Source organism: Lissotriton helveticus, chromosome 4_1 (assembly GCF_964261635.1).
Source record: "Lissotriton helveticus chromosome 4_1, aLisHel1.1, whole genome shotgun sequence".
NCBI lineage: Eukaryota > Metazoa > Chordata > Amphibia > Caudata > Salamandridae > Lissotriton > Lissotriton helveticus.
In genome coordinates, this window is record NC_136063.1 from 975,451,936 (window position 1) to 975,470,781 (window position 18,846).

The 18,846-nt window shown below is 44.7% G+C and overlaps 1 protein-coding gene across 2 annotated transcripts in view; it reads left to right on the forward strand.

The window, feature by feature from the left end:
* The window catches only part of ANKH (ANKH inorganic pyrophosphate transport regulator), a 563,090-nt gene that overhangs the window by 270,457 nt on the left and 273,787 nt on the right, over positions 1-18,846 (forward strand). For both annotated transcript variants that reach the window (XM_078687590.1, XM_078687591.1), the window contains exon 3: positions 15,958-16,076. In XM_078687590.1, coding sequence (XP_078543716.1) covers positions 15,958-16,076 — 119 coding nt within the window. The remainder of the gene's footprint in view (positions 1-15,957; positions 16,077-18,846) is intronic.

Genomic DNA, 18,846 nt, shown 5'->3' on the forward strand with positions numbered 1-18,846 from the left:
GATTATAGTGTGTTCAAAATCTCACTTTAATGTTTTTTTCTTCCGAGAAATATCAAAACAACTGCTATAAAAACACTTCCAGACAAGGAGCTTCTGACATTTTGCTAATCTGTCTGGCAGCCATTTTACCCTTCTGAAGGGTACAATGGTTGTCTACCAGATTAAGAAAACTTCCTGAATCCACCCCCCCCCCCCCCCCCACAGTAGCCATACTCAATTTGAAACCAGTGCTTAATTTGAACCAGTGGTTTCCGGTTCTCTGCAACAGCACCTAATTGTCAACACTGGCACTTATGACAGCTGCCACATGGTGGCGCTGTTTGTGTGATTTAGAGATATGCAGAACAACTGTTGTTTTATTGTTTCAATATACGTTAACAACAACTAATACCTGCTGCCCAAGCCATTCTTATAGCTTTGGGGGCCTCGAACAGTCTGAATTGTCACACGTGTAGCAGTGTGACAATTAGTAGATGGGTGGGGACTGTGATGGCAGCGCGGACAGGGATAATAGGTGGTGCAGCTGTGGTGGCCTCCTGATGAGTACCCTGGAACTTTTGTTTTTTACAAATAAAGCACTGGTTGAAACTCTTACAAATCTAAAAGTCTGAGAACTCAAAAGAAGAAATAACATTCAGGGCCTCCGCACTCGTGGCAGAGGGCCTACAGTCCTGGCGGGACCTTCTCAATGGGTAACTGCAGTATGGAGGTCCCGCCACGAGTGCGGAGGCCCTTTGGGAATCTGACCCTGAATGTTCTTTCTTATTTTTAGTTCTCAGACTTAAATAATAGAAAAATAGGGGAAAGTTAACCAGCCAAAGTTTGCCACTATGGAAGTATTCAGGTATTCTTAAATGTGATACATTTCGAATTTTGTGATTTCTTGGCTTCCTCTTCCCACATTTTATGTAAGCACTGTAAAGGAGAGTACTTGCCAGATAATATATTCCATTCCCCAGGTAGCAATGTGTGGGAGCAAAATCAAACCTTAACTCTTTGGGAAAGAGCTTAGCATTACACATAAAGACACAGATTTACCAATACATTGTGCCAGGTTTACATTCCAGATGTAACACATACCCTGTGCACAGGTTTGTGGCGAAATTTACTTTCCAATGGAAGTATTTTAATTTTTCCATACTTTTCAAACATTGCATGTGTGCTGCATTGTAGAGCACACATAAAAAGAGGGAAAAATATTAAAGCATGGCTTTTGTACCGGAAGGCTCCCCTTTTTAGTAAAAAGCCTATGCTTAACAGAATGCACATAGCCTAGCACATAGTTCATGGCTGTGTGCATTGGCGCTTGACATCCTTAAGTGTGCCAGGGCTGGGGGAAAGAAAAACAGTGTCATATTTTAGTAAAATTGGTGCTGTTTTTCATTCTCCCATTGATGCAACACAGCCCACCATCTTAGTTTCTAGGCTGCATTGTGTTATATTTTAGTATATTTCAACTCTGGTATGATGCACTCACTATAACAGCACAAGTAGATCCTCTTTAGGAGCACTTGCTCAAGAGAAAAGCAAACTCTTTGCCCAATGTACTGGTCCCAAATTGTGCAGGAGTTTTTGTGACCTGGCTCTGAATTTGCGATGTGATGTGTGTACTGATAGGTCACGTTGCAAAATCTTCAGTCGGAGGGGGCTACAGAACCCCATGCCTAATTATTTTAGGCAAGTCACTATCTGCATACAAACACAGGAATGGTGGCCTGCAAGAAACAGCTGACAAACATCCCCCTGTTTGAGGTCCGAAAGGGAATACTTTTTTTTAAAACCAGCGCTTGCTCCTCAATTGCCCGTTGCTGTGTTAAAAAAACAAAAGTTCCCCATCTGGGAATACATCGGGAGGAGTAAGCAGTGGTCTCCTGGACTACTGCCTCCTCTGCCCTAGGTAACCCCCTTTGTGAATCAGTTATCGCATCCTCTGTGGTATCAATAACTGATCAATGGTTTGCAGTCGCAAGCCATTCATACATACAATTAAAACTTGCAGTTAGAAGGGCATGCCCCTTTCATGCCCCCTCCTAATTGTGACTCAGAATTCATCGCAAAACCAATTTTGCAAGTCAGAAGGACTTTTCTGAACTCTAAAATGGATTTGGTGCGCAGGGTTGGCAATTGCAAAATGGCTGTGTATGTCAAGCCCCCATTCAATAAACAAAGTGGAAGCTCACAGTATCACCTCCCTGCCTACAACCACCATGGTAATCTATATACGTTAAATTCTCTGACTTGGATCCTTCCAGAGACAGTGAAAATGCCTAATCATTCATATTCCCAATAAGGTAAAGATTCTATTGAACACATCTTATTACTACGCTCCATTAACAAATCAGGAAATTAGTTTTTCTCATAATAATGATGATACAATGCAATGCAAAGTTGTGTGTAGATGTTCAGTGTATCGGGAACTAGCACACTTTGCAGCCATTCCTCAAGCCTTAGATCAGATGAGCACAGAGTTTCTGCTGTTGTGGGAAGCTGTTAAGGTGCTTCCTAATGTAGAGAAGACTTTTAAGAGGGGTATCTGTTACACCTGCTAATCACAACTGAGATTTGGAGTCGCACCAGAATATATATCCCGAGTGTAGATTTTAATATTCATTGTGTATATTTTAGGGGCCTGGATTTACCATGTATTGGCTGCCTAGTCTTCCTTTCTTAGTTCCTCAGTCACTGATATAGGTTTCCAATTGCACCTTGAGACCCACACGGGTATTTAGTGTGCTCTATAAGTGACTTGATTGATTGATTGATTGATTGATTTGATTGGTCATTTTCTCCCTTGGAAGTTTGGGGTTTGGAAAGAAAAGTAGTATAAAGCTGTTAGCTTTGGGGAAAATGGGCCGTCCTTGAGTGTGTCTATGCCTCAGTGGTTGTAACGTTCCTTGGGAAATTTCATGGTCATTTTTAGGTCTCGCCTAATCAGCGCTTGAGCTGTCTCTTCGAAACATGCTGTATTCAGGTTATGGTCATGAAGCTCCTCCTACACTGCCCATCTTTTTACTTGGCTCCTGTCACTGTCCCTTGTAAATGATGGCTTTGGACAAAATGCTTTGTAGTTCCCTACTTAGTACGGTCTTTTGTCTAATTGTAACCTCCTATGAGGACACTCCCTGTTACGTGTGTTGTTACTCTGTAGGTTTTAATTACAGCCTCAGAGCACTATTTTCTTTAATGGTTTTGTCAGACACGCCCAAAGACACACAGAGCACTTCAAGCCAGCATTCCCGAGGCTTTGCTTTACCTTTAATTAATATTGTCAGAAACAGTGGTTCCTGTGGAATAATAGAATCAATATAGATAATAAGGTGTACAATCGCATTAGACGGGTTAAAATTATGTAGGAGGGCGAAGAAACCCCATACACCTATGGTTTTAGTTTGATACATTCATATTTTATATTTTACAAACAAAATTCTATATACAATGAAAAAGAAAAATGTGCGTAATGCCCCCAGTGAGAAACAGGAACCTAAAATATTGGTGACATAATTGTGACAGTATATTACAAGGTTTCCAAGGTATTCAAAAAAGTCAACTATTTAGCAATTCAATACATAAGATACAGCCGCTATATACAATAATATGAGCTGTTAATTGTTCGCTCTCTTTTGTCGTCGATGACGTTTCGATCCTATACGGGATCTAGGGTCTCATCAGGACCTATGGATTTAGGGACATCTAGGAAAAGAAAAAAATACTTAAATAAGCATATGGCCCATGTACCAGCACAAATGCGACCATTTGGATAAAAGGTTATAAAATCAAAAAGTACCTGACGGGTAGAATGTGCAGCTGCGTGAGGTGTACATGCCAACAGTGGGTGAAAGAGGAAAAGGAAAACGAGATACTCACAAGGACACCCAGCCGGGTATTGATTATGTGTGAAGAAAAACAAAAGAAGAATATTAAGTATAGGGACGGCAGGCAATATGGTAGAGGTGCTGTAAGGGTTATATGTACTAATGATAATACATAGTACGGAAACCTTACCCCAAGTGAAAGTGAAGGCTGGTACTCTATGGGTAGCTGAGCACTCTTACTGTGTTAATGATACACAGGGACGTGTATGAAGACGGTGATGAGGAACTCTGTTAATAATGGGGGGAAAATTAGGGCCTGCGCACTTAAGGTGTGGCTCTATAAAGTGAGTACCTCTGGGGACTGATTTTACCTGGAGTTGGTGTTAATCACAAGCGGTGCTGTCGCGCTGACCTGTGAATCACGAATGTTCAATATGGTGGTCTGTACCTGAGAATAGCAGGGGGGACAGATTAGTGAGGCAACAGGAAGAGTGAAGCTACTAGAGTTCCTCTTTTGGCGCAGCATCATCAGATTCTTACCTTCAATAATAGCAGTCCTCAAAGCATGTGACGATCCACTATGTGGGCAGCACGACAATGTCAATCTGTCTGCTGTTGGCCAAATGACAGTGAGCATGTGCTGACTCTGCTTTTAAGTACACAATCTCCCGCCAAAAACTGGAATGACTGGCAGGCATCACAGTTGAGTGCTGCAACATGTGTCCTCCTTTTTTCGGTAGAAAAAGTAGACCGTAAATAAAGACTGGAGATTGAAAGGTAAAAAAGTAAAGAGAAGGTAAATGCAGGGTAAAGGATAGGATTACACTGTGGCAAAAAACGGCTGCTACACAGAAAAGGGGGCATTTTAAATAATGGATACTTGTCCTTTCAGAGTTTATGTAAAAAAACGGATGCAAAAGCGGTTGAAAAAGTGATGAGTATCCCATGCTGCAACCAGCAACCATGTGAGGGAATTGTAACAAAAGGGACATATGGGAGGGCATTTTCAAGTCCTAGTTTATCCACTTGGTTTGTTTTCATAACATGTGTGATGCGTGTGTGTTTCCACTAATACATTTATATGTAGTGAATTTTAATATTGCGCAAAGACATAATTCACAATTTCTATAACCTATAGAGATTATCGTGTGCTTTTTACAGAAAGTAAATGATGAGTGGTTATTATAAGGATTAGTACTTCATGATTAATTACGTCATCATGTTAATACAGTTGTGATTTGCACCAAAAATGCGCGTAGGAAGGCATTATTAGTGTTAATGCGCTATGTATATTAGTGTAGTGCATATAAAGCGGCTCTCTCACAGTTGGCATATTACATGAAATAGTGTGTCCAAGGAGGCGCATACGTAATTATACATTCTCTGTTGTTGATGACATCCTATATTATATAATAGTCTATATTCTGCAGCCACACTCAGCTTCAACTGTGACATTGGTAAGAAGGACCTATTTTACCCGGCATTCAAAAGGTAGACATTTGAAGAAATGCTATTGTGCTGAAATATAATATATATATATAGTGGGACGGGTATTCTCAGACGTGAGTCCCGTGCTCTCCATGTCACTGGAGTCAAGCTATCCTGGCTGAAGGCGGCTGATAGCCAGAAACCGGTCCTAGGATGGTTGATTCCGGTCCAGGGAAACATGGCTTGGCAGTTCGGGCTGGACTGTTCCCATGAGGCACAGGGTCAAGGCTGATTTGCATATGGCAATGTCTGAACTGGGGTGGTGTGGTGAGCAAAAAAACGATGGATTTAGGCCCAGATCTCTGTACTGGGGTGAATGTATGACATTGTTCTGCATTCTGTCCATCAACTGTTGTTTTTGAAATATAATATATAGCATAGAGGTATGTCCTTTTGTTACTGTTTCACAATCTACATACATTGTAAACAACAATAGGAGAAAATAATGCTTAATGACTACAGATATGCATTGACAAGTTTACAAGCTGCAGTTATAGACAGGAAATCTGATAAAGATATGGTCACATCAGTGGATTCGTGTGGTCATAAATCCCCGCCATTCTTCGGCGGAGTGCAGGCCATCATTGATAGAGTTATTTCTCTCTCTCCAGCTACATTCTAATCATTGTAAAATTTGTGAGATATCACCTCCTCTCTTTGAGGGACAACAGCGACGTCGATCACTTGCCATCTAATGTCCTCTGCAGTATGATTTTTTTCATCAAAATGGGACACCAAAGGGGTGTTAGAGTGCAACATTGCATTGGCAACAGAGTGTCTTATCCTGCTGTGATGTTGTCCAATGCGCGCCTTTACTGGCTGTTGTGTTAGGCCAATGTATGGTAACCCACAGGGGAGCCATATGCAGTGTACCAAGTTTCGTGTATTACAATTGGAAAATAATTCCAATGTGTGCTTCAAACTTCCATGTTCAAATACGTTAGTGTTTGATGTAAAGTTGCTGGAAACACAATTCCCACACTTGTGGTGTCCTTGGATTTCCGATAGGCCCCATGTGGGTTGTAATGTATTGCTTTTACGCAAAGTGACCTCTGTAGATGATCTAACTAGGTGTTCTTTGATGTTCTTACTGCGTTTAAATGCAAACAAAGGGGGGCAATCTCAGGGTCGATACTTTTGATTATGTCCCAATTTTTGGTTATCAGCTTCCGAATTTTGTTGGTGTGTACACCAAATGTAGTAACACAAATCAGTCTGTCTAATGTAGGTTTTTCTCTGGTGGTTAGCAATTCTTCCCTTGGGCAGAACCAGACGCGTTTCATAGATTTTCTCACTAATCTTGTGAGGTAGCCTCTTTCCAGTAGTTTAGCTTTCAGTGTATCTGCCTCCAATATATAATCTTCCTTATGAGTACAATTTCTGTGCAAGCGCAGAAATTGGCCAAAGGGTAATCCGTCCCATAGGGTATGGGGTGGTGGCTTCTATATGATAGGAGCGTGTTTCTCTGGAATACTTTAAGCAGGATTACCGTAAAGGCTCTAAAACAAGCCCTGCTGATTTTTTTACCCACTGCTTTGGTATTGGCTAAAGTGGTATCCAGTCACAAACGTAATGTTATTTGTTTTTTTCCTTCAGGCAGCATATTTTTCTTTGTTTCTTAGTAAAACACCCCCTGTCTGCACCACAGACTCCTGCTCAGACATGAAGCAGTATCTTAAGCATTGTATGTCTGCTGTTAATGACACAGTGTGGCCCAATCCTCACAGCTGAGCTTTGAGCAAGCATTTACTCTGCCTTTCCCCTCGCTCTGTCTACCCATAGTCCCACCCTATGGCTGTGGGAGGCAGGAAACTGCTTTCCTGTGTTAGTCATGCCACATCCAGTATATTTGTTTTCAGATGATAAAGGAATAATACAAAGGGAAAATGAACATTTCATGTTTAGAGATGAATAAAAAGGTAGACTTTCCCACATGTGCAAATGTATTATCTAGATGTTAATATTAGTAATGTTTTAAATAGATCTATTAAAAAATTACCAAACGATCCTAGTTGGGAGGGTATAACCTTTCATAAAGCAACATCAGAACTAGTTGCATGGTTAAATAAGATTACAATGAGGCATTCTAGGGGAGTGAATTCAGAAACAAATCATCTTGTTGAATTATGTGCCATGACAGTGCCACTACAATATAATTGAATTGTGTACAGCACTCTATAATGGGTCTGCCATTTCTAAACCCTGAAAGTAACAGGTGCCTAAATTTTCCTTTTTGCCACTCAATTTAGCATACACTGGGACACAAACGTCTGAGTTGCAGAGCACTGCATGTTTCAGCAGTGAGTGTTCAACTCACTGACCCATCCTGCGGTCTAATATAATTGCCAACTACCTGAAATGAAGTTCAGTGAGCAGGGTGGGAAACTACAGAAGCTACACAGATCTTGGCGGCATCTCTCGAATGCTCCTAATGTACTGCTGTCTTACCTCAGCAGGAAGTTGTACAGGGGTTCAGAGACAGAATCACATACACCACATTAACAAGATGTGTGCCCAGACACACACGCTGCACAATTTTAAAATAAAATAAAAAATTTAAACACTGGAACCGTGTCTAACGTAGCATCAGCAAAGCTCAGGAGGATACAGGAACACACTACAATTTTTAGTAACACCACATGAAAGATGCAAAGCACACAATACACACAGAAGCCGTACCCTAACCACAAAAAAATCTAAGTGTGTCTACCATCACCAACCTCCATGTGGTAGCCTACCAAGAATAAACCGTTGCCTGAGTAAGCAGTAAGGTGGCCGAGTGACAAAGCCTTTGTGTGTGTGGAATTGGCTTGGGCAAGGGCTTCCCTGTGGTTGATCTTTAACAAGCAAGTCTTGATATGGAGGTCTAAACATGAAGGGGTCCTTGTCCTCCATCGACACTCATCTGGGAACGCTAGACACAGTCCTGACGGACCAGACACAACCTGGTGTAAATATCTTCCAGGTGGATACTATTGGATATTTCAGGAACACAAAGTAACTGGACAATCTTGAGGTTGTGAGCATTAGCACAGCCATGGTCTGCTTTGGGTTTGACCAATGTCAAGCATTTGTGTACAAGAGTATCCCATGTTTCCCACTTTGCCGTTCGAGGCACTCCCACTTTCCCGCTCGCCCCCTGGAAATATCTTTACACCTGCCCAGGGTGTTCGTGAAGGATGGACTCTTTGATCTTTAACATAAAATGGCAAAAAACTGAAACTGTTTCCAACACTCCTAATACTGATCTTATAAAGCCAACACTCTCCAAACCCTCATCAAACCAGCACCACAGATCTGCTTATTCATAACAAGCATTTTCAATGCAATAGGTCTCGCATTAGAGCTGTTGGCATTGAAAATGTCAATGTTTTTTACTTTCGTTTTTTCATTTGCAGTTGAGTAATTTTAGCACTATTGCCATTGGTATAAAAAAGCAAAAGTAAAAAACACTGTCATTTAACGCTAACAGCTCTAACCTTAACAAATGCAAGACCTATTGCCTTGCAAATAATTCTTCTCCTGGCCATGTTGCAGGGTGCAGTACCATATGTGGCCAAAAGAGGTCTCCCATGGGTACTGCACCCTTCAACCCCTATCACTCTCCCAAATCCCTCTTCTGAATTTTGGTAGATTTGAGTTGCGTGGCCTGGCAATGGCACAAGATAGTACGCCTGATGGTGGATCCCAGCATATCACATCCATATGTGGGTAATGTTTTCCATCCATGGAAGACTAATACTGTATTCTTTGTGGAAGTACATGTCTCACACTGCTTGCGCTAGGGTCAATAAGAGCAAATGTATATCAAGGCTTGCAGCAATGTTCCCATCTGCCACATGTTCTTCATTGGAACTTGGGTCATAATGCCTCTGCTCTCCATTTAGATGCTCACCATTCACATGTAGGGTAATTTCCAGGTGTCAACAGCCGTTTGAAGTCTCTTGCAGTGCTTAATTTGTAAAAAGAATGAGTAGCAGGTCCATTGTCAGGAGGACACTGCAGCTTGCACCTGCAGGTTCTGCCGCTGGCAGTATCAGCAAAACTGATAACCATCACACTGCTACAAATGTGACAGATCAGATTATTCCAGGCACTCAAAGCTGTAAGAATGGCTTGGACACCAGGTAATAGTTATTTTTAAAGCGTATTGAATTAAAATACTATTGATGTGCTCATCTCTGAATTAGGCAAACAGCGCCACTTTGTGGCAGACTGTTGTACGTGCCAGTGTTGAAAATTAAGTGCCGGTGCCGAGCACCAATAACCACAGGCTCAAATTAAGCACTGTTACACTTGTCCTACCACTGACATCCAAGCCCATAAAATGATGCTAAATGGCAGAAAGTCTGGAGGAATAAAGTGGGTAATACTGTTCATGGGGCCAGGAAATGCTCCCTGCTGCCTGCATCTTGTCAGACATTGTGGTTGGCAGACTTGCAAAATATGAAACTTGAGGAAAAGGCAGTAGAACTGTGATGTATATTCATGAACCTTCATTCATCTTCACTCACCTGAGGGTGTGTGTTCACTGTGTGGTTAGGAGTCTCTGTAAAAGGAAGGTTAGAGTTTATGTATTTTAGAAGGTGCTTCTTTAGGCCTGTGAGAGGAACGTTTATGCCCTTTTTTGGCACCTGCATGATATTGGTGGGAAGTAAATGTAAATGTAGTTGAGCTTATATAGCGCACAGCTACCCGCAGTGGGTTTCCCGGCGCTTGCTTAGGGAACCCTTCCTGGTATTCTCCTGTGAGATAGCAGGGTATCCACAAGGTGAAAGTCAGGAATCCCACCACAAGGGGCCGTTGTGGAGATTAAGCAAGCTATTGCCCAGAGTCGCAGAGTGTGAACCCGTGAGTCGAGGAGACACCGGGGCAAGAATTATCAAGTCCATGGAATTTTTAGCCCAAGACCCGCCGTGGCGGGGAATTGAACCCTTGTTCAGGACCGATCTCCGCTTCAGGGTCTGCTGCCTCTAACCCCTGAGCCACACTTCTCCACAGTCCAGTAAACTGATGATGCGTTCGATAGGTTGGAGAGTTTGGCTAACAAAGACACAAAATTTGCACTTGTGAGGAAGTGGGTTGTTGGGTGGCTGGGGTGTGAGCCCTGATCAAGCAAGAGACACAATTCCTTGCAGGGTGAATCACTAAAAGTCACTTAATTAACCTGGGCTTAACATTGGTAGGCTTGGCACAAAAAGTAGTTAGGCTTAATTTAAAAGCAAGGTGTAAAGTATTTATGCAGCACACAAAAAGTAGCCAAATGAAAACACCAGTCAAGAAAAATCCCAGACCAATTTAGAAAAATAGAGTAAATTGTAATAAATTAGTTTACCCCAAAACAACAAACGTACTATCAGTAGAAATGGAGTTATGATTATTATATTTTTAGTAAAACCTAACACCTAAAAGATCAAAGCACCAATCACGGATATCTCGTTGCGTGAGACCGGGTCAAAGTCGACAAATATGGCCGACCATTATGGAGTGCAATTCTGAAACACAAAGTGGATTGGGCCCGGTCAGTGCTTCCCTACAGACTTAAAAGAAATGTTGAGAAAAATGTCCTAAGAAGATAAAGTTCAGTGGCCCGGGCTGCAGGCGGTGTCCGAGAAGGGAGTGTTTTCGTCAGGGGGCCATGGGTTGAAACTACAGTGAAGATTCCTACTTTCGGACTTAGTCATTTTTATGGGAGTAGAAAACCTCAAGCTGAATAAGGCAGAAGGCTGTAGCCAAAGACATTTCCAGGGGCTCAGATACACCTTTGGCGAAGGGCCGTTGAACAGTATTTGCTGCTGCAGGAAAGAACATAGCGTGAGAAGCCGTGAAGTCAGTCCGACTGGGGATGCACCTTGGGAGGATAGACAAGCAGGTTGGTTTCGGTCTCCTCCTGATTCTCAGAGCAGTTTTTTAAGTCCTCAGTTTTGGGTTTTGGCCACCTAGCACCTCAACCAAGGGTCCTAGACTGATGGGACACCACTTGGGAGTTCAGGACTCACTCTGGCTGGGTCCTGGTGTGAGTTCAAAATAGTGTGAGCCTTGGGTGTACCCGTGGCTCTGAACAGGACACCATCAAACTAGCTCTTGGAGTCACTCTGGTTGTCATGGATTCAGGTGAAGTTGCAGGACTAAACAGCAGGGCTGAGTGTTCAAGGCATGCTCCAGACAGCAAAGCATTTCTTCTAGGTACAGCAAAGCAGTCTTGTAGAGTGTACAGCAAGTCACAGCAGCAGGCAGTCCTCTCAGATTCCATCCGCTTGAACATGTAAAATCTAAAAAGGACATGTCAAACCTTTTAATCGTAATGCACCATGCCATATGGGCTAACTAGGGCCTACCTTGAGAGTGACTTATATGCAATAAAAGGAGATTTTAGGGCTTGGCAAAAATGCCAACTCGATTTGTCAGTTTAAAACTGTATTCCGGCTGCAGTGGCAGGCCCGGGGCATGTTTTAAGGGGCTACATAAGTGGGTGGCACAATAAGTGCTGCAGGCCCACTAGTATCATTTAATTTACAGGCCATAGGTATATGGTTTACCACTCTACAAGGGACTTATAAGTAAATTAAATATGCCAATCAGAGTTGGCCAATCAATCCATGTTTAGGGGAGTGAGCACTTTGGTTAGCAGTGGTAAAGTGCACAAAGTCCTACGACCAACAAAAACGATTTACAGAGTGTTGGAAAATGAGGCAGTATCTGTGAGGCCTGCACAAATAACATGACTACATTTGTCCTTCACTGGGAACCAAACACCCAATTGTAGCGCCTGACCCTCAGAGGGTAGCGTTGCAGAGCAGTCTGAGGCTTACTCAAGGGAGGTGATGTGGGCTAGTAATCACCATTACAGGTGCGCTGCAATAACACTCAATAATTGATTGTCCAGTCTGTACTTAACTTTCTAAAAGTAAGAGTAAATTTATTAAACACACACACTACTCAATACTATGCACCAATTTACAAATATACATAAGCTGTTGGAATTACTTTGTGACATTGCATAACATCTCCACCTCTCCCGCAGGGGGGGGTGGGGTCTAGTACAACTACTCCCATGTATGCACATCATCTTGCCCCCAATGGAGTTAGTTGAACCTAACCTGGAGCGAGGGCCCTGCGCACTGGTATCATCCTAGCGGCGACCCACCCCATTACCTCAACAAGCATTTAAAATAGGGACACCTGCCCTGGTGACACACAACCCTGACGGCGCATTTCCTACTGATTATGAAGTATACACCTCTACATCTTAAGGGCTACCAGTCTGGGTTCTTCACCTAAGCGCAGCAGCAAGAACACATGTTTAAGCATCACTTTAGAATGTCAGTACTCTTCACATTTGTTGGACATTAGAAAGGCATCACAGATGAAATCACAGGATTAAGCATATACAGCCAGATACCCTAGCAGGAATGTCTGGCAACATAACCCCACTTTGCTTATGACATCACCTTACACAGGTAACTCACATGACACATGTGACTTTCAGTTCCTCTGAAAGTAATAACATTAGTAGATGCACTATGGGTGTAATTACAATTCTTCGCCTCCAGGAGATGTCCTTCTCCAGACATCTCCCACTCAGCTCTTCATCCCTTGATGCACTTCTCAATGCACCCCCAGCTGTGGAACAAAAGTTCCAGCGCAAGAGGTGTTGAAATGCTGGCTGAGCCCTTGAGGTTATCCTTTTCAAGTCTCCATGAGACTTAGGGAGGGACTTCCATTTTCGTGCTCAGGGAGGCTGCACTTCTCCATCAGCTCCCCCTGCACCTTGGCACTCACTTGGTGGTGACCCCGTTCTCCTGGGGCCACCACAAACAAAGAAACAGCGGTTTTCCCCTTGCAGGCCGGTTCAGACCTGCAAGGCATTATGGGTGACTCCTGGTTTTCAGTGAATATTATAACAGCAGCTCTCCTGCTGCATCGTGGAGAGCCACGATGTGTGCCTCCGGCCGCTGCCTTCTCTCGTTGGTGGGTCCGGCCCCACCCAGACTCCCAGGTGAGTGTTTAGGTTCGGGGAGCCCACTCCCGGCCACTCTTGGTGTTTTTCGGGGGCCTGTCCGACCTGGACCCCTCGCACCTCCTTTCAATCCTTTTCGGAGTCCCGGTCCCACCCGGGACCCCTGCATGCCTACGCGGTGGAGAGCAGCCCGGGGAGCCCACACACGGCTGCCCCTGCCGGCTCCCTGCCAGGCCAGCACCCTTGCGTGCTGCCGCGGGAGCCGGCACATCTCTTTTGGTTTGCCTGGCTTCTGCCGTACCTCGGGGGAGTGCGACGGCACTCCCCTGCCTTCCTCCAGCTACAGTGGGGGAGAGCGGAGGCACTCCCCCCTCCTTTCCTCTGACACCGGGGCCTGGGGTTGGGGTCCAGGGCCCCCGAGCAACAACTCCGAGGGGAGCACGACGGCGCTCCCCTCCATCCAATGTTGGTGGGGGCCAGGATGGCCTCCTGGTACCCCGCTTGGGGTCATCATCACCTGACTTTGCTTCAGGGCCCGGAGATGGGGTCCCGGGCACCTGGAGACCTCTTCGCGGGGCGGGCAATGGCGCTCCCCGCCTCCTCCTTTTCGTGGGGGGGGGACACGACGGCACTCCCCGCCTCCTCCCCTGCACACGGGGCCCAGAGTTGGGATCCCGGGCCCCTCCCCCTACACATCTTCATGGGGAGTGCGATGGCGCTCCCCTGCATCATGTTTGGCGGGGGCCGGGGTGGACTCCTGGCACCCTGTGGGGGTACCTTCACGGGGTGTTCAACAGTTCACCCAGACTTTACTTCTCTTGGGGGCGGCCCCCGAGACCTGACCCACCCCGGGGGCACATCATGGACCAGCGGTGGAGCCCCACGCCCTTCGTCGTCGAGAGGTCAAAGGTTGCCTACCTTCTGGGGAGCATATCTCGGCCCCCAGGCAGTCGATTTTGGTGATCTGGGACTCTTCTTGCTCCTGGTGGCGCACCCTAGCCATTGGGAGCTCTTTATTTAGCCCTCCCGGTCAACTGGAGGGTGGATTTAGCAGGGAGCTGTCTTCACTGGCTCTCTGCGCCAGCTTTTCGCCTGGTTCTTCTCCTGGGCTTCTCTTCTCCCTGCGCAGAGGCCCCTGCTTCTGCGCACTGGCCCTGGTCTCTTCTCCTGGCGCTGTTCAGGATCCTGGGACAGTCAGGGGGTTCCTCCTTCCAACTGCCCATTGCGCCATGCTCCAGCACCCTCTGCCTCAGCAGACACACCCGAGAGAGCTTCTCTTCCTGTGCAAACACTTTTAAAGAATTGGGGGAGGGGGGCTTGCAGGAAGTCTCGGTTTGCCCTATCACACAGCGACACATCACTTCTCTGCCCCTGCTTCCTCCTTCCTGCCCAGACGTCTGGGTTAGTTTAAGATGGCGTCATCCAGGTTTCCCGCCACATCGACTCTGAGAGCCCCTTCCCCCCCCCAGGGCTGCCTTTTCTCTGATGCAACTTGGTGCCTGACACCCAGTGACATCTTCCGATGGATTAGCCTGTAGCTCCACCCATCTTCTCTCCGGGGAGGGAAGGTCATCAATCCAGGCTGCTGGGGTGAGCCCCCAGGCAGGCCCTGGTTATGAGCTGACTCAGAGAAATATAACCTTTCTGGATGACCCAAAAGCAGTATAAATATGACTTTGGACTCTGCAGAATACTTCTTCTCACACAAGTTACAGTGGACTTTGGTGCGTGTCTGGAATTTGTATGCCCTAGGAAAGTGAAACTAGCACATGGGCTCCACATCCCCATAGGAGAATAATGAAGTGAAAACAGTAAAACACACTGACTTTGCCTGTCATGTTTCTTCCCACTGTATAAAGCCTATTCGATGCCACCACCCAATTCTGCATAAGCCCTGCCACACCATTCAATTTGTAGCTGCTCCTGGGCTGCGCATGCTAGGAATCTCTCCTGTGCAACCCGTACACTTGTGCACACGCATGTACACATGTGTATGCATGTAACCAGCCCGGTGCCCCTTACTCCAGCTGCAGCACAGCGGCCTAGTCAAGTTTGGGCGACACCAGTAAAATCCACATGCAGTCTCTCTCATCATGAGTTCACTGTGGGTGAGTCCCAACTTATGAGGCTCTCCCACAGTAAAAGCTCAACAAATAGGTGCTCAAAAAGCAAATAATTCCGGCGGCCCAGAGTGTCCGGACCACCTTCTAACACAAAGCAAACATGTAGGTAAGGAGGCAACAATTTTGTCACAAAACTACCCTAAGACTGACAGGTCTAACAGCACTCTTTAAAACCTTAGAGCAGGTTTCCTCACTTTAATGCTCACATTGTGTTTTCACTTCTATTTGGATTGCCTTGTGACCCCACTATACTGAATTTGATACGCAGAGCTCCTTTTTAACTAATTAACTTGATATAAAGATGCAAGGTAGGCATAATAGAAATGTATTTTGTTTACTGTTCCTAATAATTTGATCGGTATATTTTACATCATATTAAAGTGGTTGAATTAAAAAGAAAACTATTGCACACGTTCAAGATGTTTTTCCTTTTCAGGAAATTAAAACGTGACTGATAATTTGCCCACAGATGTAGAAACGTTTATTCTTGCTTGCCTTTTATTTTGTGCAGGGGTGAATCTGCACACCCGCCCCTGTATGCCTTCGCTTACCTGTGAACCTTTTTTCTCTGCAGCATACAGCGAGTTGGGATACTACATTATTAATAAGCTGCACCACGTTGACGAATCAGTGGGAAGCAAAACGCGGAAGGCCTTTCTGTACCTCGCAGCCTTCCCATTTATGGACGCTATGGTGAGTATTGCGCTTCTTTCATTGGCTAGACCAATGTCGTCATTGCCTCTAGTGCTGCTGGCTTCACCATCTCCTGGGGCACGCACTCCAGCATCCTCAGTCACAGTGTTTGTTGCCATACAAATGTTCTGAATTAACAAGAGCAAATGACATTAAATAAGCTATTTTAGCACATAAACAGGAAGATCTGTCTTTCAATTTCGGGTCCAAGCTGTTAGATTGCATTTGGAGAAATGTTCAGTATTGTTGTGGAATGCCAAAAGCAAAATTAAGCTCTGCCAATGTTCCTTCTATTTTTTGCAGCTCCGCTTATGTTGCTCAAGTTAAAATATACCATCGCACATTACATGAACATGACATGCATATAGAACCAAGTCATGCTCATGACAGAAGATACGACACAAAGCAGTTATAGATTGTGTTTAAATAAAAAGGGTTTGATAAAAGTCCAGGGCTCTCATTGTTAACGTTAACTTGAGGTAATCCTCAATACCTTCTCGTCCCTCCCTTGCTTCCCTTCATTACACATACAATGTATCCCTGCCTCCCAGGGCTCGAGTCGGGGTACCACGCGGGTGGACAGGGTCCCCCCCACTTATTTTAACGGGAGCTAGATAACTAGAGCAAATGGAGCCACACATTCACTCTTTGGCCTCTCTTCGGCGAGATCGGAGCTCATTCAGACAGTGGCGTAGTTAGGAGGGTGCGGAGGGAGGGCGGTCTGCCCCAGGCGGCACCATTTTTGAGGCGTCCACGCGTCACTGAAGGCCCGTTGCGGCCGTGGCGGCCTTTATAATTTATTTGGGAACGCACGCAGTGTCCCCAAATACATTATAAAGGTGGCCGCAACGGGCCTTCAGTGACGCGCGACCGCCGCCCGCGCCTAGCCTGCACTCCTTCTCACCTGCTTTCGGTGCACACAAATGCAGGACTTAGTTTTTGGTAATTTAATTGAAAGAAAGCTGTGGACTGAGTCTACTTGTTCAGATGCAGCCAAATTCCACTATACAAGTCTGCATTAGATAACAGGTTTAAAAGGTCACTTTACATTACACTCATTTGGCTCGACATCTGGGCTCTGTGTGCAAATATGGCATCAGTATGCAGTTGGAGCACTCCTCAACCTCTCAACTCTGGGCACCAAAGTTGCTCTATGTTACTTTGAGTTATATTTTATTCATTTATTTATTTATTTATTTTTGGGAGTTGTATATAGCTCATACTTGACCGGAAGGTATCAGAGTGCTTTACATGAGCACAAGTTGCATTACAGAAGGACACATTCATTTTATTAGGCACAGGGAGATTAAGCGATTTGCTCAGTATCACATGATGTTTTGTGTCCCTTGCCGATACTCGAAGCCCAGTTGCCCAGTTTCGAGGTCGACTGCTTTAGTTGTTAGGCTACATCCTCTCCCATGTAGTAGTATGTATAGTATGTTGTTGTATTTTACATTATATTATGGTACATTAAATGTATTTTCACCTGGTTTTAAACTCCATGAAAGCCACATGGTGTAGAAATTGGCCAAGTAAAGTCATAAGTCATAAGTCAGATGCTTTTTTATAGCGCACAAATCACCGTAAGGTCTCAGGGCGCTTTGCAGTGGAGAAACAGTGACCACGACTGCTTTCCTGGAACCTAAACCCCATCAACTACAAGGTGAGGTGTCTTTATGCAGCATGCACTGTGAGGGCATGGACCATAAGACCTGTGGTTTGTATGATTTTTCATAATTCCAATTCCAGATTGAACAGAGGGAGTTTTAAGATTTTTCCTTCATTGAGGTGGGTTCTTCACAGAGCATGTTGATGCTCTCAATCACTTGTCCAGTGGCATTTGCAATGCGCAGGAGAATCTCCTACTCTGCAAAAGAGAAAAACACTGTTTAAGTTAGAAAACAAGATTGGCTTCAGCTTAAAATGACTGGAGTTGTTCTTTATCTGTCTATGGTCTTACACACTCCTCTGCATGCAGAATGATGGTGCAGTGCTCAGTGCTTCCATTACTGGTTGCTGCACCAGCTTGTGTAGGGAGAGGAAAAGTGTACTGCACTCTCGTTCTTTCCTTGAAAAGCATCAATGTAATAACTAGTACTGCAAGTTCTAGTTTTAAAGAATTTGAAGTCATGTTCGTGCTTTATTGATATTTTTAACGGAGGACGCTTGCTAGTAAATTGGTGTGTTGTTTAGGTGAATGGAGCTGCTTGATTCTTCTATCACAATTCTCAGGAGTTCTATATGCAAGCCGAACATTTAGGAAGTTAACCCCTTCCATGCTGATGACGAGCTCAGCTCGTCATCAGCGTTACCTGCCGTGTGCTGATGACGAGCTGAGCTCGTCATGTATCGCGGTAATTTTTAAAATGCCGCATACAGCAGGAAAAGCCGCCGCACGCATGCGGTTAAGCTAGAATCCAGTCAGACACAGAATTGATGTGGGTAGGGTAAGAGAAGGAGTTCCCTATTCTAACCAGCTGTTTAAGGTCAAAAAGGAATGAGGTAAACCTTCTTAGTACCCACACCATGAACCCCATGTGTGTTCCTCACAATCAACAGAATTAAAAGCCATACAGAGGTTGAAAAGAATGAGGAGAAAACAGCCACCTTTGTCCAAGATCAAGTGCATGTCACCAAATATTTTCCAGGTGGAACATTCTGTGCTGCACCTTGTGGAATCCAGATTGATATGGTACTAAGATAAGATTATTTTTCATTAATATGTTAAGTGTTTCAATCACTTTGCCCCTCATAAGAGGTTGGTGACAGG